The sequence below is a fragment of the Mauremys reevesii genome, linkage group 8 (genome assembly GCF_016161935.1).
Source record: "Mauremys reevesii isolate NIE-2019 linkage group 8, ASM1616193v1, whole genome shotgun sequence".
In the NCBI taxonomy this organism is placed as follows: domain Eukaryota; kingdom Metazoa; phylum Chordata; order Testudines; family Geoemydidae; genus Mauremys; species Mauremys reevesii.
The window spans coordinates 34,532,660-34,558,898 of record NC_052630.1 but is presented as its reverse complement, the minus strand read 5'-3'; the positions used below and the strand labels follow the sequence as shown (position 1 = coordinate 34,558,898).

The window sequence follows — 26,239 nt, the reverse complement described above, 5'->3', positions numbered from 1 at the left end:
TATCTATAAAAGTCATCTGGTTTTTCCATTCAGAATTTCTCACTAGATTTTATGGACTCTTTAGATATAGTACTACTCCTCACCTTTACAGCCTGATCTGTCCAGTTGAGTTTATGACCAGGTGTTAATGTACCCCCTTCTCCCCTCCCCAAATGTTAGGCAGTGGTGAAATATGGTGGGATACCAATTTCAAGATAGTCTTCCATTGCCAGGCATTCTAGTTCACCTGGACTTTAGCCTTAACTTTCATGGCAACAGTGTAAAGAGGTCAAAGACCTTTCTCCCTCTAAAGTGTAATGGTTAGAAGTTAGAGAACCTTAAGAGATATGCTTCCTGGGAGGGTTTGTGGCCCTGGATACAGGGCAGTACGGCCTAATGGCCAGAGTCTGTATGGTCGCCCCGGGTTGCCAGGCAATAGGGCCTAATGGCTGGGGTCTATCCCACTCCACTGGGCCCCATCCTCCGGCCCTAACCACGGTGTAGGACCTTGCCACTAGCTCAGCGGGGGTGGGAGTGTCCTACCAAAACACGCTGAGGCTTGCTGGGGCAAGGTACCAGTCCATCACACACACCCCCGAGGTTGCTTCCTACCAGCTTGAGTGTGGAGGTCTCCCATGAGTCTCTAGGTTCCCTGCGGGCCTCCGAGTCAGTCGCCTCTCCGGGTTCCTCCCATAGCAGGGCTTCGAGCTGGCCTGGAGAGGCTTCAGTTCCCTGCGCCTCCGCGGGCGGTGGCTGGTCCTCCACAGGAGCTTCCCGGTCAGGTCCTTCCCCTGAGTCCAGCAGCCCAGACTTAGCTGGGCTCCCTGCTTTTATACTCCCAGAGCACTTGGAGCATGCCCAGTACGGACGGGGCGGGACTTCCGCCATCAGTGCTACTGGCCTGACGCTGCTGGGGCTAGTGCGGTACTGCCCCACCACACACCCTCCTCCCCCTTAAGAAGGATCCTCCGGGTTGGTCTGCCTCCTCATCCCCCTCTGTTTAGAGAAGAAATCTGCATTAGCATGGGCCTTACCCAGGCAAAGAAAAACACGGAAGTCATAGGGTTGGAGGGAGAAGTACCATCACATAATCTGGGGGGTTGTGTCCTTCATACTATGCATCCACCGTAAGGGGGCATGGTCTGTGATCAACCTCAAGTTATTCCCCAGCAGATAATAATGTAGGGCGTCAATGGCCCATCTCACCGCTAGGGTTTTTCTCTCTATTGTGGAATAATGTTGTTCTTGGGGGGAACAGTTTATGACTTAGATACAGTATTGGATGCTCTTCCCCGTCTAATTCCTGGGACGGTACGGCCCCCAAGCCTACCTCAGAGGCATCGGTTTGAAGTATAAATTCCTTTGAGAAGTCTGGGTGTTGCAGGACTGGTTCTTGCATGAGTCGTTCTTTCAGGGTTTCGAAGGCTTCCTTGCACTGTTCCAACCACTGCACTTGTCGAGGCTGCAAGTTCTTTGACAGCTCTGATGGGGGGCAGCGATAGATGCAAAATCTGCATGAAGTGGCGATAATATCCAGCTAGGCCCAAAAACTGGTGCACCTGCTTCTTCGTCTTGGGGACAGATACGTCTATGAGGGCTTGCACCTTGCTGATATGAGGCATCAATTCCTCCCCCCGCCCACCATATATCCAAGATAGTGCCACCTCGGGCAAGAAGAGGTAACCTTTGCCGAGTTAGCTGTGAGGCTGGCTGTCCTGAGGGCCTGCAACACCCCAGCCAGGTGGCGTAGGTGGTTCTCCCAGTTGTAGCTGTAGACCACGATGTCATCTATATATGCCGTTGCATACTGTTCGTGGGCTTGTAAGACCTTATTCATCAGCCGCTGGAATGTAGTGGTGGCTCCATGTAGCCCGAATGGCATGGTTATAAACTGGAAGAAGCCGAAAGGCGTTGGGAAGGTCATCTTCTCCCGGGAGTTGGGGGTAAGGGGAATCTGCTAGTATCCCTTGGTTAGGTCTATGGTTGACAAGTACCTCGCTCCCCCGAGCTGTTCTAGCAGTTCGTCCACCCGTGGCATTTTCAAAGCGGGAAATGGCACTGACCTTTCCAAAGTCGATACAAAAGCAAGTACTCCTGTCAGGCTTCGAGACTAGTACGATGGGGCTGCGCCACTCACTCGATTCCTCCACAACCCCCATCTCCAGCATTGTCTCCAGCTCCCGTCAGACCATGTCCCACATTTTCTGGGGCAAGGGTCGGTGACGGTCTCTTACCCTCTGTTTGGGGGTGGTTGTGATGTGATGGTTCATCCAGGCAATCCGCCCTGGGTGGGCGGAAAGGACGTCAGGGAAATCCTTTATCAATTGTTGTAGTTGCTCTCGCTGTACAGGGTTGAGGCCCCTCCCCCCCAGAATGCCACTGGCCTTGGGTCTAGGGGTCCCCCTCACTAGGGGCCCAAGTTCCAATTCCAGACTCAACAGGCCAATGAGCAGGGCTTCCCTGGTCTTCCAGGCCTTCAGAAGGTTCACATCATAGACATGCATCTCTCTCCGTTGCCCCGGTAGTTGGACCTCGTAGTCTACTGGCCCAACCCGCTGGATTACCTCATAGGGTCTCTGCCATCTGGCCAGAAGTTTTGATTCAACCGAAGGCAACAAAAGCAACATCCGATGCCCTGGGGCGAAACTCGGCCCTTTAGCTCCTCGGTTATAGAGGCATTCTTGGTTCGCTTGGGCCTGGGTCAGGCTCTCCTGGAAGAACGCACTTAGTGTCTGGAGCCGTTCCCGGAGCTACAACACATAAGGTGTGGACACGAGGATTCATGTCTTCTGGGCTTCCCACTCCTCCTTCAGGAGGTCCAGGATCCCCCTGGGCTGCCTGCCATACAAGAGCTCAAAGGGTGCGAACTCTGTCAATGCCTGGGGTACCTTCCCTGATGGCGAACAGCAGGGCTGGCAACAAAGTATCCCAATGCGTGGGGTCCTCCTCCATGAACTTCCATAACATAGCCTTTAGGATGCCACTGACATGTTCCACTAGGCCGTCTGTCTGGGGATGGTAAACTGATGTCCGGAGCATTCATATATGGAGGAGGCGGCACAGTTCAGCTATCAATTTAGAGGACCCACTCGTGCCCTGGTCAGTCAGGATTTCTGCCGGTATCCCAACCCTAGCAAAAATCTTCACCAGTTCGGTAGCGATCGCCGGTGCTGTCGCTGTCTGCAGGGGGACGGCTTCAGGGTAACGTGTCACGTAATCAACGACCACTAGAATGAATCAGTTCCCCATCTTGCTTCTTTCAGAGGGGCCAACTAGGTCCATCCCAATCCGTTCAAGGGTACGCCAACGACTGGCATAGGAATCAGGGGTGCCTGGGATACCCCTTTCAGTCCTGCCAGCTGGCATTCCAGGCAAGATGCGCAGTAGTCCCGAACCTCCCAGTATATGCCAGGCCAGAAGAACTGGCGAGTTATCCTGTAGAGGGTCTTTTCCCGTCCCAGGTGCCCAGCCCAGGGGTTTGCATGGGATAGTTGGAGGAGGCTTCGTCGCAGCCTCTAGGGGACCAATAGCTGACAGAACGTCTCCTGCATCTGTAGTTCCTGCACTACCCGATATAGGCAATCCTGCCATATCTCAAAGTGGGGCCCCTATGGAGGCCTCAGGGTCAGGCCTTCATCAAAGCCAGGGCTGGTGGCCTGTTTCCAAGCCCTACTTAGGGTCGGGTCTTCCCTCTGTTCTTGCACAAAGTCCACGTCCTGTTCCAGGCCCGTTTGTGTGTCCTCCACCGAAAGGGACCTTACAAGGGGATGGGGGGGGGGGGGGGTCACAGAGGCCTCCCCCTGCGCCGATCCTCCCTCCCCGGGTCGACCAGCGGTGTGCGTCTGAGCAGCCCTACTCACAGTAGCCTAGTCCCTTCTGTCTGTGAGTCGGCCGGTTGTTACCTCCGGAGGATCTCCCCAAAGCCTGGCCACTCTCATCCTAATACTACCGGGTAGGCTAACCTGGGGGCCACACCCATGCGGAGCCCCCCCTCGATGGCCGACTTCTAGCCTCACTCAGGCCGTGGGGTAGGGGTGGATGTCCCCATATACACATTGTAAGTGGATCCGGGTGCCAAGAGAGTTTAAGGTCTGGGACCAACCCCTCCTGTATGAGGATGACTGCACCCTGAGTCCACAAGGGCATTCACGAGGATCCCCTCGATCCGGACAGGGATCATGAGCTTTCCCAGTCCTCTCTTCCAGGCCTTTCATCTGGGGACCCAGGCTTCTCCGTAACTGCAGTCCATAAATGGGCAATCCCGCCGAAAATGCCCTTCTTGTCCGCACTCCCAGCACCCCTCTAGGGCCTCAGCGGGTCCAGGGCCTCCACCCAGTGGGCTCCCTCTCCCCCCGTGGGTGTTGGTCCTCAGTACCGCGGCCCTGTGTCTGGACTCGGGGCTAGGGGGCTTCAGCGGTACGGGGCGGCTGCCGGACGAGAGCTCCCAAGCCCCTGCCCCCTTGGGATTTCCTTTGCCTGGCCCACCCCTTCAACCGGAACTCCCTGCTGTCCGGGGTGGCGCCTTGGCCCCCTCGGTGGACAAGTAGTCCTCCATCAAGGCCACTGCCGCTGACAAAGTCGCCGGGCGATGTCGGCGTAACCAGGCCCTTCCTCCCGGGGGCAGGATCTGGGTGAACTGCTCCAGCGCCACCATCTCCACTACCTGGGGTCCCGGTCAAGCCCTCTGGGTTCAACCACTTGCAATAGTGGTCCTGTATCAGTTGGGCCACTGCCTGGGGTCGGGACCCCAGGGGATACTATTCTTTGCGGAGGCACTGATGATAGGTCTCCTGGCTAATGCCGGTATGGTCCAGTATGGCCACCTTCACCCGGGGATATTCCAGGGCCTCCCGGGGATTGAGACTATGGTAGGTGGCCTGGGCCTGTCCCGTCAGATAGGAGGCTAGCAGGGTGGCCCAATGCTCCGGGGGCTACCTTGTGGTCGCCACCCATTTGAACATCACTAGAAACTCCTCCGGGTCGTCTTCTAGCCCCATCTTAGTGAAGCATAGCAGTAGTTCCCCCAAGTTCTCACTGGGTCTGGCCCCAACAGGTATGGCGGCTGCGGCTCCCGCCAGGCAGAATAGAGTGGCCATCTGCTGGACCAGGCATTCTTGTTGCACCTCTTGCTGGACCGCAATTCCTGGAGGAGCTGCTGCTGGTGGTCTTGATGCTGGGTTATCAGTAGCTGCTGCTGGCTTGCCATCTGTTGCATCATCTGCACCTGCTGCTGTTGGGCCGCCTGCTCTTGCTGCCGTTCCAGCATCCACTTTAGGAGCTTCTCCATCTCCATCACAGAGGTTGATGGGGTTCCCATGGTTTAACTCCCTTCCCCGAACCTTTCAACAGGCCTGAATCGTTACCCTCACACGTGCTGGAGAATGTGGGCTTGTGCCCCGGGTTACAGGGCAGTACGGCCTAATGGCCAGGGTCTATCCCACTCCACTGGGCCCCATCCTTCGGCCCTATCCATGGCATAGGACCTTGCCACTGGCTCAGCAGGCATGGTGTCCTACTGAAACACACTGAGGTTTGCCAGGGGCAAGGTACCAGTTTGTCCACCCGCCCCCCGCCCCCCACCCCCTTGGTCACCTCCTACCAGCTTGAGCATTGAGGTCTCCCATGAGTGTCTAGGTTCCCTGCGGGCCTCCGGGTCAGTCGCCTCTCCGGGTTCCTCCCGTAGTAGGGCTTCGAGCCAGCCTGGAGAGGCTTCAGTCCCCTGCACCTCTGTGGGAGGTGGCTGGTCCTCCACAGGAGTGTCCCGTCAGGGCCTTGCCCTGCGGCCACTAGCCCAGACTGACCTGGGCTCCCTTCTTTTATACTCCCAGAGCACTTGGAGCATACCCAGTTCTGATGGGGCAGGACTTTCGTGGTCAGTGCTACCGGCCTGACGCTGCTGGGGCTGGTGTGGGGGCGGTGCTTCCCCGTCACACTTCCCTATGTACTTAGTCATTCTAGTTACAATTTCAGAGTTTATTTTACTGTTGAAATAGAATCCAGCTCTCAGATTTATCATCTCCGCAGTGCTGTCTTGAATATCAGCCACAGAATTAAGGGTGACTGCAATTTTACTAATAATGAGAATCCAATTCCTTCTACCTTGCGTATATCTCATTGTGTTTTCAGGAAGGCGCAAATTTGATACGGAAATCCATTATAGAAATATGAACTCCACCGTACTTGTTTAGCACTACTTTAATGAGCATAGAATATCAGGGTCGGAAGGCAACTCAGGAGGTCATCTAGTCCCCTGCTCAAAGCAGGACCAATCCCCCACTAAATCATCCCAGCCAGGGCTTTGTCAAGCCGAGCCTTAAAAACCTCAGGAAAGAGATTCTACCATCTCCCTAGGTAACCCATTCCACTGCTTCACTACCCTCCTAGTGAAAAAGGTTTTCCTAATATCCAACCTAAACCTCCCCCCACTGCAACTTGAGACCATTACTCCTTGTTCTGTCAACTGTCTATATCCATCCTCTTTGGAACCCCCTTTCAGGTAGTTGAAAGCAGCTATTAAATCCCCCCTCATTCTTCTCTTCTGCAGACTAAACAATCCCAGTTCCCTCAGCCTCTCCTCATAAGTCATGTGCTCCAGCCCTCTAATCATTTTTGTTGCCCTCCGCTGGACTCTTTCCAATTTTTCCACATTCTTCTTGTAGTGTGGGGCCCAAAACTGGACACAGTACTCCAGATGAGGCCTCACCAATGCCAAATAGAGGGGAATGATCATGTCCCTCGATCTGTTGGCAATGCTCCTACTTCTACAGCCCAAAATGCCGTTAGCCTTCTTGGCAACGAGGGCACACTGTCGACTCATATACAGCTTCTCATCCACTGTAACCCCTAGGTCCTTTTCTGCAGAACTGCTGCCTAGCCACTCAATCCCTAGTCTGTAGCACTGCATGGGATTCTTCCATCCTAAGTGCAGGACTCTGCACTTGTCCTTGTTGAACCTCATCAGATTTCTTTTGGCCCAATCCTCTAATTTGTCTAGGTCCCTCTGTATCCTATCCCTACCCTCCAGCAAATCTACCATTCTTCCCAGTTTAGTGTCATCTGCAAACTTGCTGAGGATGCAATCCACGCCATCCTCCAGATCATTAATGAAGATATTGAACAAAACCGACCCCAGGATCGACCTTTGGGGCACTCCTCTTGATACCAGCTGCCAACTAGACATAAAGCCATTGATCACTACCCACTGAGTCAGATTATCTAGCCAGTTTTCTAGCCATCTTATAGTCCATTCATCCAGCCCATACTACTATAACTTGCTGGCAAAAATACTGTGGGAGACTGTTTCAAAAGCTTTGCTAAAGTCAAGGAATAACATTCACTGCTTTCCCCTCATCCACAGAGCCAGTTATCTCATCACAGAAGGCAATTAGGTTAGTCAGGCATGACTTGCCCTTGGTGAATCCATGCTGACTGTTCCTGATCACTTTTCTTTCCTCCAAGTGCTTCAAAATTGATTCCTTGAGGACCTGCTCCATGATTTTTCCAGGGACTGAGGTGAGGCTGACCGGCCTGTAGTTCCCCAGATTCACCTCCTCCACTTTTCTTTTTTTATTTTATTTTATTTAAAAGATGGGCACTATATTAGCCTTTTTCCAGTCATCCGGGACCTCCCCCGATCGCCATGAGTTTTCAAAGATAATTGCCAATGTGTCTGCACTCACATCAGCCAACTCCTTTAGAACTGCACCTTCAAGTAGTTGATGAAATTGGGATAAGAGTCTTGGCTCCAGCAAGATCCCACTGCACCATTCTGTATCCTAACTGGTCAGTTGAGGGTCCTTCAGCATGGGGAAGTCCCCAGGAGTAATAAGTGCTTGAAGTGCCCAGCAACCTGGCTAGCAGACTTTACCCTTGGGGCTGTTGGCAGCTTTGAGACAGCACACTCCTGAAGCCAAAATGGCCCCGGGTCTGGGGTAGGCATACATAAAGTTACCTCTTCCCTTCACCCTTCCAGTTCTGCCTCAAGCACAGCTGTACCAGACCTAATAATCAAGCCACGCAGTACCTGAGTTAAAAATACAAAGGTAAAACTTTACATGGATTTTATGTTGGGCCCTAGCTCTCATCTCCCTTCATGAAAAGGCCAATCAACTCTTATCTACATCCCCTGTCCTGTTACAATTTGAGTTTGCCTATACATAGTCAGGATACTCAATATGCTAAAAATAGGCTGCTATTTACTAAGTCATGAATGTATTCTAAGTAGAGCTTTCAGCCTGACATCATGGGCATACCATCTCCATACACCACTGAAGCCATCACAGGTTCTTAAAGACTCTTTGTATTTTCCAGCTTGTCTTCTTACTCTAATGGGCACTGAACTATGACTTGCAAAGTTTTCAAGGCTCATGCACTAAGGAGACTAACTTTCGTAAGAGATAAGCCTATACACTGTATATAGCCTAAGGCTATGGCTACACTTAGCGCTGCACAGCGCTGCCGCGGGAGCGCTCTCACGGCAGCGCTTTGAAGCGCGAGTGTGGTCGGAGCGCCAGCGCTGGGAGAGAGCTCTCCCAGCGCTGTCCGTACTCCACCTCCCTATGGGGATTAACGTACAGCGCTGGGAGTCGTGCTCCCAGCACTGGGGCTCTGATCACACTGGCGCTTTGCAGCGCCGCAACTTGCAGCGCTGGAGGGGGTGTTTTTTCACACCCTTCTGCAGCGCTGCAAATCTGCAAGTGTAGCCATGGCCTAAGGGACAGAACTTTTACTCCTAGAAGATACTACATATCCCAACTGTCATTCCACAAATACAGGACACAGTGCCCAACAATGGGGTGATTAAGTGTCTTTATTTTCCTTTGCTAATGTGCAGAACTCTTGTTTATGCCTCCAATTTTTAGGCTACACTGTAATCAACAGGCTCTTTTTGTTCTAAAAAAGTGAGAATGGGGAATACTGCCTAATTTTCTGAAGTCTAAAACAATGGTTCAGGTTCATTCAGAAAGATAACGGGTTCCTATCAGACCAACTTCACTATATACTGGATGTAGGCTAAGACAATGACAAGTTACCTATACTCCCACCATCAGTTAAAGAGGTATTCTTGATGCACCTGGCACAATTCAGTTCAACATAAATGATTTTTTTTTTTAAACAAGGCCTAGTTGAGCACAGCAAAGAGATTGAGTGTTAAAAGTTGCAGTTTCTTAATTTGAGGGAATCAGCTCAGTTGTGAGGACAACTTAATTTTCTGACTTGAAACTTTCAAGAGTCACATTAAAAACTGGCAGCCTACAAAACTTAATTTAAATTGGAATGTAGTCTACTTTAAATTTGTTTAAAAAAAAAGCTAGGGGAAGAGTATAGTAGGCTCAACCTATAGATGAATCCAGATATTTTAGCTATGCTTACTGAGAGCAAGCTACCATCAATTGAGTTCTCATGTATAGGGATGATACACAAAACAAGTCTAGTATCAGAGGGGTAGCCGTGTTAGTCTGGTTCTGTAGAAGCAGCAAAGAATCCTGTGGCACCTTATAGACTAACAGACGTTTTGCAGCATGAGCTTTCGTGGGTCCGAAGAAGTGGGTATTCACCCACGAAAGCTCATGCTGCAAAACGTCTGTTAGTCTATAAGGTGCCACAGGATTTCTTTGCTGCTTCTACAAAACAAGTCTAATGATATTTTACTATTGTTTTCATAAGGAAAAAGAAGAGGCAAGAGCTTGTATCATCCAGAAGGATTTTGGAGCTGCTATAGTCACCAGGAAAAACCGAGATTCAAAACAACCTTCCACAAACACCAAATTTGAGTCTGAAAATATTCAGGCTTTCAAATTTAGGTTTACAAATTTAACCATTTCAGGAACAATTTCATGAGGAGATTAAAAAGAAGCCCTCTGAAATGGAATATGGCAAGATGAAATCACGGTCAACTAGGGTTGTATTTCTGCACTGTGATGAGGGATAAAATGAAACCCACATGGATATGACTCAAGATAAATTCTTTCAGCTCAAAGTGAAAGTGCTTCCATTTAAAGTACAGGAAATACTTTGTTAAGAAGGTCCTATTTCTTGGCCATGACAACCTGTTCAAGGAAGAGAATCCTTCAGCACCATAGCAATCGATCTATGGTGATGGGGAAGTTCAACTACTCAGACATCTGTTTGGAAAACAACACAGCAGGGCACAGATTATCCAACAAGTTCTTGGGATGTATTGGAGACAATTTTTTATTTCAGAAGGTGGAGAAAGCTACTAAAGGAGAGGCTGTCCAAGACTTGATTTTGACAAACAGGGAGGAACTGTTTGAGAATTTGAAAGTGATCATGAAATGATAGAGTTCATGATTCTAAGGAATGGTTGGAGGGAGAACAGCAAAATAAAGACTAGGTATTTCAAGAAGGCAGACTTTAGCAAACTCAGGGTTTTGGTAGGTAAGATCCCATGGGAAGCAAGTCTAAGGGGAAAAACAAATTGAAGACAGTTTTTCAAAGAGACATTATTAAGGGCACAAGAGCAAACTATCCCAATGCATAGGAAAGATAGGAAGTACGGCAAGAGATCGCCCTGGCTTAACCAGGAGATCTTCAATGATCTAAAAATAAAAAAAAAAGAGTCTTACAAAAAAAGTGGAAACTAGGTCAAATTACAAAGGATGAATATAAACAAATATCACAAGTACATAGGGACAAAATTAGAAAGGCCAAGGCATAAAACAAGATCAAACTAGCTAGAGAGATATAAAGGATAACAAGAAACAATGTACAAATACATTAGAAGCAAGAGGAAAACCAAGGACAGGGTAGGCCCTTTACTCAAGGGGTGTGTGTGTGTGTGTGTGTGTGGAGAGAAAACAAACAGAGAATGTGGAAATGGCAGAAGTGCTTAATAACTTCGTTTTGGTTTTCACAAAGAAGGTTGGTGGCGATTGGACATCTAACAGTGAATGCCAGGGAAAATGAGGTAGGACCAGAGGCTAAAATAGGGAAAGAACAAGTTAAAAAATTACTTAGACAAGTTAGATGTCTTCTAGTCACCAGGGCCTTATTAAATGCCTCCTAGAATACTCAAGCAGCTGACTGAGGAGATATGAGCCATTAACGATCATCTTTGAAAAGTCATGGAAGACGGGAGAGATTCCAGAAGACTAGAAAAGGGCAAATATACTGCCAATCTATAAAGAGAGAAATAAGGACAACCCAGGGAATTACAGACCAGTCAGCTTAACTTCTGTACCCGGAAAGATAATGGAGCAAATAATTAAGAAATCAATTTGCAAACAAACATCTAGAAAATAATAAGGTGATAAGTAACAGTCAGCATGCATTGGTCAAGAACAAATTGTGCCAAACCAACCTGATAACCTTTGACAGGGCAACAAGCCTTGTGGATAGGGGGGACATGGTATATCTTGACTTTAGTAAAGCTTTTGATACTGTCTCACATGACAGTCTCAAACAAACTAGAAAAATGCGACCTAGATGGAGCTACTATAAGGTGGGTGCAAAACTGGTTGAAAAACGGTTCCCAGAGAGTAGTTATCAGTGCTTTACGGTCATGCTGGAAGAGCATAAGGAGTGAGGTCCCACAGGGATCAGTTCTGCATCTGGTTCTGTTCAATAGCTTCATCAATGATTTAGATAATGGCATAGAGAGAGTACACTTATAACATTTACAGATGATACTAAGCTGGAAGGGGTTGCAAGTGCTTTGGATGATAGGATTAAAATTCAAAATGATCTGGACAAACTGGAGAAATGGTCTGAAGTAAACAGGATGAAATTCAATAAGGACAAATGCAAAGTACTCCATTTAGGAAGGAACAATCTGTTGCACACGTACAAAATGGGAAATGACTGCATAGGAAGGAGCACCATGGAAAGAGATCTAGGGGTCATAGTAGATCACAAGCTAAATGAGTGTCAACAGTGTAATGTTGCTGTAAAAAAGTGAACATCATTCTAAGATGTATTAGCAGGAGTGCTGTAAACAAGACACGAGAAGTAATTCTTCCGCTCTACTCCACGCTGAGGAGGCCTCAACTGGAGTACTGTGTCCAGTCCTGGGGGCCACATTTCAGGAACGATGGGGACAAATTAGAGAAAGTCCAGAGAAAAGTGACAAAAATGATTAAAGGTCTATAAAACCATGACCAATGAGGTAAGATTTAAAAAAATGGGTTTGTTTAGTCTGGAGAAGAGAAGACAGAGGGAACATAACAGTTTTCAAGTATATAGAAGGTTGTTACAAGGAGGAGGGAAAAGAATTGTTTTTCTTAACCTCTGAGGACAGGACAAGAAGCAATGGGCTTAAATTGCAGCAAGGGAGGTTTAGGTCGGACATTAGGAAAAACTTCCTGTCAGGGTAGTTAAGCACTGGAATAAATTGCCCAGGGAGATTGTGGAATCTTCATCATTGGAGATTTTTAAGAGCAGGTTAGACAAATACTTCTCAGGAATGGTCTAGATAATGCTTAGTCCTGCCATGAGTGCAGAGGACTGGACTAGATGACCTCTTGAGGTCCCTTCCAGTCCTGTGTGTGTTTATTTCTATTCTGGTGGCACAGAAACCTCAATCAATATTTCCCCCTTAAGTCACACCAGGTACTGTACAAACACATAGAAGTAGCAGTCCTTGCCCCCAAAGAGCTGTTAGGCCAAACAGAAAAAACGAAGGGAGTATTAGCCACATTTTACCAGACAAACTCCAGCAGAGATTAAGTCATGTGACCATAGTAACAAGTCTGACAGAAGTAGGAAATGAACACAGACCTTTCAAGTCCCAATTTAGCACTTCCAACTTGCAACACTGACCTTCCTTTCCGATTGAGGAGACTCCGGGAGAGTTTGAATTCACAGAAGACACCCTCCTGGAATCTGAAGACAACCCTAGTTGTCTAAATTGGCATGGGCTTTAATTTAGACTTTTATTCGGAAGCAGACCAAATAGCAAGTCACCTTGGCTCAAGCCCTATTTTTAGAGTTTCATGCCTTGCTAATAACTGTAGGTGTATTTAGACAAGGAAGGTGGAACAGTCTGCCAATTATATGGTATAGACAAAGTTGCTAGCAACTCCCAATGGTGGTAGTATATGGAGTGATTGTTTCCCACTCTGAGCCAGAGGAATTTCCACAATGTGCTTGCTTATTCTTGGGGCTAGGCCATCAACATTTCATCTGACGAAGTGGGTATTCACCCACGAAAGCTCATGTTCCAAAACGTCTGTTAGTCTATAAGGTGCCACAGGATTCTTTGCTGCTTTTACAGATCCAGATTAACACGGCTACCCCTCTGATACTTAACATTTCAATGAGTGCTCAAACCAATCCCAAGAGTTTAAGGATACAATCTGTCCTCCAGAGAAACTACAGAACTTTTTGGATACTTTTAACTGCTCTGGAAGTTCTGGAATTGGACACTAATTTCTTAACTGGACTAGGAAGGTACAAGGTACTGCCACTCATTCTATAATCCATATCGGAGCACTGACTTCCTGTGTAGAAACTTTTCTGAAGGTTAGCAAAGTGGGGATAATGAGTTTTGGCATAACAAACTGCACGGTGTAACCACATCAAGATCCATCAAACTGGAGATTAAATTTATGCCAGGAAAAAAATGGAGTGATAACCAAATGATCTGAGGTCCTCCAATGAATTTTCCAGGTCACTCTTTTGTAGGAACAGGTGCCAAAGCAGATACCTTTAGCATAGATGAGAACTATTTCCAGCTCCTGAAGAAATTACTCCTCAAAACAGCAGAATAACAACCTAAAATTGAACTGCTGCTTGTCAATCCAGAGTTCCATATCCAAGAATGTTTTACCAATGCTAGTCTAGCCATTCTGGCATCTGTATCATAGGCATCCTAAGAAGTGTCTTGATACCTCTTGGCCTTCCTTCATGATTACTAGGATTAATATCCTGTATTTTTTGGACTATCACCTGTCCAAGACAGTTTGGTCAGGAAAAGAGGCCTGACAGCTTTGACCTTATAAACTGAACTGACTAGCCTTTTCCAAACATTCAGTTTTTTTCGTACTTTTTGTTTCCCGGAGCTAGGAAAGAGGACTTCCCTGAACAGATTGGAAGTTTTAGCCTCCCTGAGGAACCTAAGAAGTTTTCAAGGGGCAAAGTGTTTCTGCAGTACCCCTAAAGGCTCCAAAGCCCCCCTTGGTGAGGAGATCCATGTGCCTTCTCCCTCATTTAACATACAGTAGAACCTCAGAGTTACTAACACTCAGGAATGGAGGCTGGCTGTAACTCTGACAAAACATTATGATTGTTCTTTAAAAAGTTTACAACTGAACATTTACTTAATACAGCTTTGAAAACTTACTATACAGAAGAAAAATGCTGCTTTTAACCATCTAAATTTAAATTAAACAAGCACAGAAAGTTTCCTTACCTTGTCAATTTTTGTTTTAAAAAAACTCCCCCCCTTTTTTTTTTTTAGTAGTTTACATTTAACACAGTACTGTACAGTATTTGCTCCTTGTTGTTGGTCTCTGATGCATGATTGCATACTTCTGGTTCTAAATGAAGTGTGTGGTTGACCGGTCAGTTTGTAACTCTGGTGAACTCTGAGGTTCTGCTGTATCAGTTTAAAAAACAGATGAGTCTCAAATTGTCTAAAGCGGTTTTTAAAGCTGCCATCACCCATCCTATTAAAGCCCTTTTCCTGCTGCTGTCTGCTAGAGAGACTGGAAACAAGTTTCCCCAATACAGAGAAGTATGGTGATAACGTAGCAGAGCACTCTATTACATTCATCAGCTCTTCTCAGGACAAGCTATTTTTATTCTGTCTACACTGAATTACACTTGCCAGCTATTGACAGTGTGTCAGAGCTCTGACCTTGCTCCCGTGGGTCCTGCGCTTCTAGGCAGTTTATGCTAGCCTCAGTGGCTCACTGTGACCCTCCACGTAGCCCTTCTCTCTCTCTAGGGCCAGGGTTACAGTCTACTGAGCCCTTTTCATCATAGGCCAGCAAGGAGGTTGGTGAGAGAACTCCCACAATCTCTGTTTAGCCTCCTGTCCTGACAGGGACCTGACTTCCCCTTCCAGGAGATGTTCCTGTAGTGGTGGGTTGGGGGGAACTCGGGCGCGCCCTCTACTCCGGGTTCCAGCCCAGGACCCTAATGGTAGCAGTTGTTGGCAGCCAACCTTTCACTGCCAGAGTTGCTACATTTCCCTGGGCCACTTCCCTACAGCTCTCCTGCTTCTCTCTTCTTCACCCTTACCTTAGGGCTCCTTTAACGATGGTTTGAGGGTGTCTTCAGTAACCAGCCCTTCAGCCGCACTTCCTCTCCTCTGGCTCTGACTCCCCTGCCTGACTGGAGTGAGCCCTTTTTATAGTATCAGCAGGGCCTTAATTAGAGTCAGATGGTCACATTAACTGAATGGCCTCACCTGACTCTTTACAGGTTAATTAGAGTCAAGTGTTCTCATTAGCCTGGAGCAGCCCCTCCTCTGGTCAGTCAGGGAACAGAAAACTGTTAATCCAGTGGCCAGTATATCCACCTTCTGCTATTCTGCTGTACTCAACTGGCCTGGGTCTATCACAACAGTCACTTAAAAACATCCAAGTCCTCTTGAATTTGGCTATGGTCTCTCAACATTTGTTCCACCTCCAATATCAGTCAAGCTTACAGATTCCATCCCCACATCCCAGCCAAACGGTTGCATGATATGAAGGCTTCCCTTGCAATTAGATTTTTAGCTATATTTCCAAATACTCCTACACCCAGTTAAGATACATTTGTGCCATTCTGGCCATCTCCAAGTTACATTCTGAAAGTGAACAGGTTTACCGACCATGGTATGAATTAAAAGGACTTGCAATCAAAGATAATCCTGGATTCAGGGTCTTGGAATTTAAGGGTAATAGGTTTTTTATGGTTGCTGGCATACTATGCCATTTGTCTAAGGTGAGTATCTAGCCTCTTACGTGTGTGTCCATCAAGCCTCCAGTTAGACTATTGTAATACACTCTGCCTGGGGCTAAAAGACAACATACAAGCTCCAGTTTGTACAATGCAGCAGCTTCTTCCACTTTAGAGGAGAGCTGCTAAGATTATTTTACAAGTGCTCCATACCTCCCACCTCCCCCAGAGGCTTCCCATTAGTTTCTTGATATAATTAAAAAAAACTTGATCCTATTCTTGAGGGCCTCAGTGGGCTCTGAATTTCAATGTCAGACCACCGTTACATTCATTCCCTACTGTGACAGCTGCACCTACTGCAAATGCTGTAGCAATCAGGGTACAAGGGTGAAAGTTTCAGGAGATAGTGAGAGCGTTTTCCTGAAGGCCCTCAACTTCACGGAACTCTAATTGAGAGCCTTAGCTAAATTCGTAACAGAATGATGAAACAAAACAAAACAAACCCTCATGAATTAATGCCCCCGATAACTCAAGCCAAAGAAAAAGTGAATAAAAGCTTAGACCATTACTGAAATTCTGTTATAGGTGGCGCAGATAGTAATGCCTATAGTAAAGGTTGCCCAGCACTTTCAGTATCAGAAATGGAAAACAGGGTCTTAAGTTTGTTAAACCAACTATTTAGGCTGAAGTTTTTCCATGACAGGTATCTGCCTCAAGATCTGAACGTATTTTCAGTGAGAATGTGAGATCTCCAGCTAACAGTTCAGCTATTTATGAGAATGAGATTAGGGGAAGTTTTGCCTGTGCTTAAAAACATTACAGCTACCTCACTGAGAACTGCCAGTGTCTCCATACTGAAATTTGGCAAGGGGTCACTGTAATGTCAGAGAAACACCTTTCACCATTCCTATAAAAATCTTCCCAAATTTGGCTGAATTATAAGCCTCTGAAAAATCTCAGCTCACACATGCTCAGTAGAAACTTGTTATGAGTATGGCAACTAAATTCTTCAAAGATTTATCTTCAGTGAGCATGCACATTCCCTAGATCAGCTTTTTCAAAGTTCGGGTCACGACCCAGTACTGGGTCACAGCATATAAGGCACCGGGTTGCTCTGGTCAGCACCATCGACCGGGACGTTAAAAGTCCCATTGGCAGTGCTGCCCAGCTAAGGCAGGCTAGGTACCTACCTGTTCTGACATCGCGCTGCACCCCGGAAGCGGTCAGCAGCGGGTTCGACTTCTAGGCGGGGGGCCACAGGGCTCTGTGCACTGCACCCAGCCTGAGCACCGCATTCCGGTTCCCGACCAATGGGAACTGTGGGGGGAGGGGGGGAGGGAAGAGTATCTGTGGGTGAGAGCAGAGCTGCTTGCATACCTCCGCCTAGGAGCTGGACCTGCTGCTGGCTGCTTCAGGTGCAGCGTGGGGCCAGGACTAGTGGGAAACCTGTACCCCAGCTGCACTGCCAGAGGTAAGTCTGTACCCCAACCCCGCGCCCCAATCTCCTGCCTCAGCCCTGAGCCCCCCCAATCCCCTTCCTGCACCCCAAACCCATCCCCCCAAAGCCTGCACCCCCAGCCCAGAGCCTTGACCTCCTCCCACACCCCAATGCAGAGCCCCCCCATCCCGGCCCCACCCCAGAGCCTGCACCCCCACCCCCCTTCCAGGCCCCTGCCCCAGCCATGAACACCCTCCCCCAAACCTGGAGCCCCTCCTGCACCCCCAACCCCTCTTCCCCAGCCCCACCCCAGAGCATGCATCCCCAGCCAAGAGCCCTGACCCCCTCCTGCACCCCAACCCCCTGCCCCAGCCATGAGCACCCTCCCACACCCTGAACCCCTCATTACCGGCCCCACCCTGCAGCCCTCACCCCTGCACCACAACCCTCTGCCTCAGCCCTGAGCCCCTCCCACATCCCAAACCCCTCATCCCCAGCTCCACTGGGTCGCAGGCATCAACAATTTTCTTCAACTGGGTCCCCAGAAAAAAAAAGTTTGAAAACCACTGTCCTAGAATAATTGATTATGCTTCAGCCCAGGGATGGGATACTCCCCACAACTGCTCCTCCAAACCACTAGGGGCACTGTGCACAAGAATGTGCAATGCTTTCAATGCTTAACATGCCTGCTGGTACACAGGCAGCACCTGACTCTAATACAGAGGATGATTGGGGCAGAAGGGACTCTACCTCCCACAAGAGCCCACTCCCTTCCAGAATTTGCAACCAAACCCATCACTTCCCAGTTTAAACATTCCTCTGCTGCTATCAAGCAAATAGTTGTGAAACCCACTGGCAAAGCGAGAGCACGCACACGCACAGGCTCAATGCAGAAGATAGCAGGAGAAAACTATCAGTTACTTTAATTAGCTCACATGGTAGAATGCTGTGCTGAAGAAATAAAGATCCCAACACCAATGATTACTCATGTAAAGGAGAGGTCAATAAGATTCTACGCAGTTAAAGATCAATTTTCTTTTCAAGTTAAGTTTCATACTTAGGGAATTACACACAAAAATTACAATGAAACCATTAAGGTTGCTAATCAAGCAACTCAAAAACTAAAATGCCAGAGAGTTAAAGTTGCCCGTGCAATCTTAGTTCAGCCCCCATGCACATATGCATTATGCTAGAGTCTTTATTACATGATCACAAAGTATCTCCCCCCATGACCCCTGCCTAATTCAGTGCACAGGCACTGTCCTCTGGGAATGAATCAGGGTTGTGTAGTGAAGGAGACTGTAGGACCCCCTCATTCTTTTGATGAAGAAACTGGAAGATGTGTAGTGAATTTGGCAGGATATTGAAGGCAGAGAGGATGATCTCCTGGTTAAGGCAGTTGAATGTTACCTTGAGGAATTGGTTTCTATTCCTGAATCTGCCACAGAGGTCTTGTGATGCTGGGAAAGAGAAAGTTTTGGTGCTTTACAGGTGGCCAATAATTGTGTGTTCCTCATTTTTTGGGTGCCCAATCTGAGATTTGAATTGCAAAAGTGCTGAGTGAGCACTCAATTGCAACTCCCATTGGCATCAGTGGAAGCTATGAACATATCTATATATAAAAATTCCAGGATTGGGACCCGAGGGGGGGGGGGGGTCATGAGGTTATTACATGAGAGTTGCAAGCTGTCAGCCTCCACTCCAAGCCCAACTTTGCTTCCAACATTTATAACAGTTCTAAATATATAACAAAAAGTGTTTTTAATTTATTGGGGGCGGGGGATGTCTCACACAGTGGCTTGCTACGTGAAAGGGGTCCCCAGTACAAAACTTTGAGAACCACTGAGCTACAAGCATGGCTGAAAGCTTTGTTTAGAATATCACCAGGTTCAATCAGTGGGATTCACGATCTGTTACCATCCAATTTTTAAATTCTCAGACATTTTAATTTTACAAATTATACCTGTGAGACAGCACAGGCTTTCAACTATTAGTAAAACCATGAAATGTCACGTATTCTGAAAATCCTAGGTTTCTCAAATGGAGCACCCAAAACTAGTGGGCATTAATAATTTTGGCTTTCATCTTCATGCCTCAGTTCCCCATGTTATAAAATGAGGCTGTCTCACTTCACATGGGTTGTGTGAAGATAATTCATTAAGATACTAAGACGCAGAACTTAGTATTCGGTGCAGGTTTTAAATGGTGTGAAGTAATGTGCAGAGCCACACTGAATGAGGTTAAAGAGAAATATTGAATAGCTACCCATTCAGTGGGCATAGTCCACACTGTGCACTGCATTAGGCAAGGGTCCTGTGGGACAGTATGTGATCATGGTAGTTAAAGACTAGCATAATACATACGCACAAGGGGACTGAATTAAGATCGCATGGGCAACCTTCACTGACATTTGCCTTAATAAAAAACCCATACATTAAAAGAATGTAATCTATATGTAATTTTGCAAGTGAAGTCATTGCACATACCACATGCAAGCAAAAGCCACAATCCAGAAGTATGGAAAGAATAAGTTGCATTAAATTTGTCCAAAATAAGAGGTCTTCATTCATCCTTCCCTTATATCATTTCTTATTATCAATTCCTTTCACCATAGGGGTTCACTTATACAGTAGAACCTCACAGTTACGAACTGACAGGTCAACCACACACACACAAAACCAGAAGTATGCGATCAGGCATCAGCAGAGACAAAAAGGCAAATGCAATACAGCACTGTGTTAAATGTAAACTGTGTAAAGGGAAAGTTTAAAAAAAATATATTTGACAAGGAAACTTTCCATGCTTGTTTCACTAAAATTAAGATGGTTAAGAGCAGCATTTTTCTTCTGCATAGTAAAGTTTAAGAGCTGTATTAAGTCAAACTTTTGAAAGAACCATAATGTTTGTTAAGAATCACGAACATTTCAGAGTTACTAACCTCCATTCCCAAGATTCTCGTAACTAAGGTTCTATTGTAATTGAAGTCTACATATTGTAGATGCAACATGCAATTTAAAGAACACTCAGCCTGGGTCTTCAGCTACCATTGTTACTAGACCAAATATTACAAAAATAGCTTACAGAAAGCTTCTCCATTTCAGTTTATGAAAAATTAAAGAAAGCTATACAAACAGGGAAGAGAAATTAAGACAAGCCACTGCCCTGCAAGTTGCCAAGACATCTCCAAGGGTACATCTATACTACCCACTGGATCAGCAAGTAGCATTTGATGTATCGGGGAAAATCGATTTATTGCGTCTCATCTGGACGCAATAAAAATCAATCTGCTAATCGACGCCCGTACTCCACCTCGGCAGGAGAAGTGCAGTCAATGGGGGCGTCGCGGCAGTTGACTCGCCACTGTGACGACGGCCAGGTAAGTTGAACTAAGATACTTCGACTTTAGCTATGCAAATTAGTCAAACTAATGGCTTCAGCCGATTGTTAGAGCCAAACAATCTGATGGAACAGTTCTGTCAAAAAACTGAAGATTGTGGAAGTGTCAATTTTGACAAAGGTTGAGAGAATAAAAGGCCAAACAAATTGTGTAATTATATAGTTAAGATATTTAATATTTTTGTATTCTGTTTTAAAACTTATTTTAAGGAATCAGTTTTTCCAAACAGATTTCCTTTCTTTGGTAAATGTTAACTTTGTTCCAATTTGGAACAAAACAAACTTCAAGAAATAGAAGATGTTCCATGGAAATTCCAACATTTTTGATGAACTCTACGTATTGTGTACTACGAACAAAGTTTCTCTAAGATCCCTAAACTTCTTCCAGGGAACTTAGTTGATTCCCCATTCTGCCTCTACATTGAGAGCTGGCATTCAGAGATGACATGGCAGAGCTAATATTTCCACTGCCTTCTTTTCAGTAGGCATTTGGTGGTTTGTCCTTGTATGACCATTTGGGGAATCTGTGTAAATTTATGAATTCCAGTTTGGGAGGATGAGCTCTTTATCAAACAACTCCATTTTGACTGTGAGGCTGAATGTTTTGTTGTATTGTTACTTCCATGCTAGGCTGAATTTCCAAGGGATAGTGACAGGGCTAACAAGGGAGGGCCACTAAACCTTGATGACCTCTAGTCACATGGAAGGCCTCTTGGACCAAAAAAAAAAGGCTACTACTTAGCAAACCCCAGTTTAAGTCCAGACTCCAGGAGAACATAACTAAACAATGGATTGGGGCAGGGAGAAACAGACTCATGAGACTGATCAGGAATCCTCTGACGAAGGGGACTGGAAATTATCAAAGAAAGGATCTCACTGGCAATATTGTAAGGAGATGGAAAAGAGACCAGAGAAATTCCATGTTCCAGAGAAGAAGCCATCTACAGGAGGGCAGGGGTGTAGACTTCAATTACAATAGAACCTTAGTTACGAGAATCTTGGGAACGGAGGTTAGTAACTCTGAAATGTTCGTGATTCTTAACAAACATTAGATGTTCACCTAATGCTGGTGGTTTTCCACGAAGGCAGCTCCTGCTACCTCCTCTCTTGTGCACTAAAGCTCCTAATGGGGGCAGTTAGGCTGGCTCACATCCAGATACTCTCTAATATTTAGTATGGCCTTCAAGAACCTGTACATTTGCCGAAGCAGTTGGAAACAAAAGAGCTAGACCAGGGATGACTATTCGTTCATGAAGCTGAAAGTGAAATTGTCACTGCTATGAAGTGAAGATCCAGCATCATTAGAGAAAATAAACTAGATCTTAAGTCCTTTGACTGTCATATTAAGATACCAGTTTCCTTACTTATGACCTTTGCCTACAGAAACTTTGATCACCATCTAGTTTTCTTTGTGTACTTTATCACATGGAGCTCAGTCTTCTCCAAAGCAAATACATTTTTCTCTATACAGGGCGGGTTTTAAAAGGAACAGTGAGCAAAGAGTATAAATGCATATATAAATGGCACAGGGACCCTCTGGCAGCAGCCTCTCTGTCCTCCTCTCGCCTTGTCTATCCACTTCCCTGGTCCGCCTCCCCTACGGCCCCTTGCACCCGCTAGGCCCTTCCCTTCAGGGCCTGCAGCCTGGCAGGCTACAGGCTAGAGCTCCCTTCTGCTTCCCGAGCCTGGCCAGCCCTACATTGTCCATGGTGCTAGTCTCCCAGCTCTGGAGACAGACCTTCCCCTGTCGAAGAAAGGGAGCAGTCTGTCTGTCCCAGGTCTGGGCAGCCTTTATATAGGGCCAAGCTGAGCCCTGATTGGCTGTCTCCAATCTTGGCTCCGACTGGCCCCCTGTAAGCCCTTTTCTTATTGGCTATTGGTCTATGCAGGCCCACTGGCCTGCCGCAGCCTACACTCTCAAGGAGTGGGGCAGCCGCCCCACTACACATGGGATATATTGCTTGTCCAATACTTCCCAAATTATGATCCTCTAGTTTGAGAAAAAGTAAAATGTATCCCACACAATGGCATAGAATTAGTCATAAAAACAGGACATACCAAGTTGATTTTTCAGGGCATGTAGTGCAGTAGTTGAGGATATTGCAAGACAATTTGTTTTGGAACAATGTGATCTTAGCAAATCCATGCCTCCATGGTTTTATCATTCAGTCCCACAAAAAGATATGAGTTTATACCTATGATTATTTTCCTCTGAATAAAGGAAGTCTGCTTTAAGATGTTTTACTTGTGTAAATTGACTTAGTCTGATTTTAACAGCTTGTTTTGTTATTATTATTCTAGAATAGCACCTATACACCATGAATTATTCCCTTCCAAGTACAAAACCTACCAAAACAAGACTCTCCAATGCACATGCATCTCCCCATGGAGAAAAGATGAGAAAAATCACATGCCTGATGCATAGTCACACTGCTAAGCACACTACTGGAAAGTGCTTTACTACAGTCATGAGTGTGGTATGAAAATTCATCACTACAGGCACTTTCCTACCCCATGTTCTTAAACTCCTAAAGTTCGTTGTTCAAATGCATTTGAACGAAGGTAGAGACCAGCAAGACTGGGTAATGAGATAGGAGTTACCTCTGCTTATGTCACTGGAATAAAGCAAGGACACATTGGTATAACTGGACCATAGGGACAGTGTTTAAGATTCTAGATGAAAAATATATGCAGCACTCATGGAATTAGACATTGAGCTAGAAGTTTTGACCACTGTACTGAGTAATCAGTAATAGGCAGGCAACAGTTTTTCACATTAATAAATCCAAATCTTTCTTTTGTTAAATTATTGATTACCTCCAATGCTCATTTAGTTACCTTTTGAAATAGTTAGTGCTGGAGACCACTGTGACCGTAGAATATCAAGACAAATGCTGCCATTACTGTTAATATTTGGATGATAGATTCTTGTTGTAAATGCAACCTGCAGAAGAGGGGGAAATTTCAGTTTAGGCTCATCGAGGTAGGCCAGGGGTAGGCAACCTGCGGCACAAAAGCTGATTTTCAGTGGCACTCACACTGCCCAGGTCCTGGCCACCGGTCCAGGGGGCTCTGCATTTTAATTTAATTTTAAATGAAGCTTCTTAAACGTTTTTAAAACCTTTTTTACTTTACATACAACAGTTTAGTTATATATTATAGACTTATAGAAAGAGACCTTCTAAAAAGATTAAAATGTATTACTGGCACGCAAAACCTTAAATCAGAGTGAATAAATGAAGACTTGGCACACCACTTCTGAAAGGTTGCCAACCTCTGATGTAGGTTATACAACACAACACTATGTAGATTTATACAAGCCACTCACTCACCTTAGGTGGTTTGAAGGGGTAATCTGTTGGGAAGTGAATTGTCAGGAAAAATACTCCACCCTGATAGGGACTGTCATTCTGTTAACATAAAGAATCATTATTAGAAGAGAATCAACTTCAAGGGTTCTTTACACAGAGATGTGAAATTCATATACTTACTGGTCCCATTATTGTAGCTTGCCAATGGAACACTGAAAAGAGGAAAACATAAGTTACTTACTATAATTTCCAATCTGAAAAGTCCAAAAGTATTTGCAGTTATCACCAAAGCACTAGTCAGTAAACTGTATACATATGTAAAACAACCCTTTGAAGAAGGGGTAGAGCAGGGGTGGGCAAACTTTTTGGCCCCAGGGCCACATCTGGGAATAGAAGTTGTATGGTGGGCCATGAATGCTCACAAAATTGGGGTTTGGGTGTAGAAGGGGGTATGGGCGCAGGTTCCAGGGAGGGGTCAGAAATGAGGAGTTCAGGATGCGGGAGGGGGCTCGAGAATAGAGTGTAGGGGGAGGACTCCAGCTGGGGGTGCAGGTCCTGGGTGGGGTTGGGGATGAGGCGTTTGGAGTTCAGGAGGGTGCTCAGGGCTGGTACCAAGGGGTTTGGAAGGGGAACATGGCTGGGGTAGGGGAGTTGGGGCACGGGGAGAAGCTCAGGGGTGCAGGCTTCAGGAAGCACTTGGCCGCTGCTTCCAGGGGCTGCTTAAGGCACGTCCCCACTCCGGCTCCTACGTGGAGCCGTGGCCAGGCAGCTCTGCACACTTCCCCGCAGTTCCCGGCAAATGGGAGCTGGGGAGGCAACACTTGCGGCGGGGACAGCGTGCAGAGTGGAGCCCCCTGGCTGCACCTACACATAGGAGCTGGAACAGGGCCATGCCGCTACTTCCGGGAGCGGCGTGGGATGGCCCCAGATCCTGCTCCCTCGCTGAAGCAGCAGAGCGCTGGAGCAGGGCAAGTGCCAGACCCCGCTCCCCAGTGGAAGCTCGAGAGCCGGCTTAAAGTGTCCCATGGGCCGTAGTTTGCCCACCCCGGGGTAGAGTGTAGTAAGCCAGGAAACTCCTACATGAAGGCCCAAGACTCCACACTTACATGATCTGAAATATGTAGGACCACACCAACACCACTATCCCTAGAAGCCTAAATCAAACCATTCACATACCATCTATCCATACTCCCATCCTATAAGACACCATACAGTACATTGTGGCAGTGTAGATTTGTACTGTAGCATAAATACTCAACTACATAGGGACAGTTGACAGATTTTTTTAAACTAGTTTTTAAAAACTTCTTGTAAGCTACAAGAGTTTATAATCTTTAAAAAAAAAAATCTAAGGAAACATTTGAGCAAGAAAAAAGCCTGACCAAGTATACAGGCAAAGAGTGAAACTGACTATACAAGTTATCAACTGCACAAAGTTAAAAGTTAGTGCTTTTTGCTAGCTTTTCAGTTCTAGTGATACTGAGGTATTAATTCTAGTACCACAGCATAAGTACAAGTAACAACTTAGAATACAAGATTTAGACAGATGTAATTGTGATATGAACTACCTCTCTAATTCCTACTTTGACATACTTGGATTTTTAGAAAAATTCTGACTTTCATAAATGTCTGCTTTAAACTAGGAGAGGAGAAACAAAATATATATTTTAATATGAAGCAAATAAGGCCCTAATTGTGAAATTAGACCAATTCTTGATGTGTAGGGAGGAATGTGGGAACACACTACCTGCACAGCAGCCATGGGAGTCCATGCAGGCATAAGGGTCTGCCTGCTTGGGTCTATTTGCAAGATCTAAGTTTATGTTTAGTTTTAAGACAATGGCCACAAACATGAAGAGTACAATGAGTATACAAAAGACTGATATTTCAGAGAAATTGTAAGTTGGCTGTAGATCAAATAATGTATATAGTTAGTTACGGTTATGCACTTGACAAACTGGCTGTACAGTATGTAGTGTCTAGAGCAGGGGTTCTCAGACTTTTGTACTGGTGACCCCTTTTACACAGCAAGCCTCCGAGTGCAACCTCCCCTTATACATTAAAAACACTTTATATATTTAACACCATTATAAATGCTGAAGGCAAAGCGGGGTTTGGGATGGAGGTTGACAAGCTCGTGACCACCTGAGGGGTCCCGACCCCCAGTTTGAGAACCCCTGGTCTAAAGCAAGGGTCGGCAACCTACAGCACACGTGCCAAAGGTGGCATGCGAGCTGATTTTTGATGGCACGCGGGGCGGGCTGAGCCGCTC

General features: G+C 46.4%; 1 protein-coding gene across 6 annotated transcripts in view; it reads right to left on the bottom strand.

Moving 5' to 3' along the window:
- Positions 1-26,239, bottom strand: part of UBE2D2 (ubiquitin conjugating enzyme E2 D2) — a 61,766-nt gene that overhangs the window by 13,541 nt on the left and 21,986 nt on the right. For 4 of the 6 annotated variants that reach the window (XR_005583690.1, XM_039484749.1, XM_039484751.1 and 1 more), the window contains exons 3-5: positions 24,148-24,179; positions 23,989-24,066; positions 23,495-23,600 (exon numbers count right to left, since the gene is read on the bottom strand). Coding sequence is in view for 5 of the 6 variants with exons in the window: in XM_039484749.1 (XP_039340683.1) it covers positions 23,495-23,600; positions 23,989-24,066; positions 24,148-24,179 (216 nt within the window). In the remaining variant the exon portion in view is untranslated. Of the gene's footprint in view, positions 1-18,484; positions 18,721-23,494; positions 23,601-23,988; positions 24,067-24,147; positions 24,180-26,239 lie in introns of those variants that run through there. The other 2 variants (XM_039484747.1, XM_039484748.1) reach the window with 1 other exon arrangement.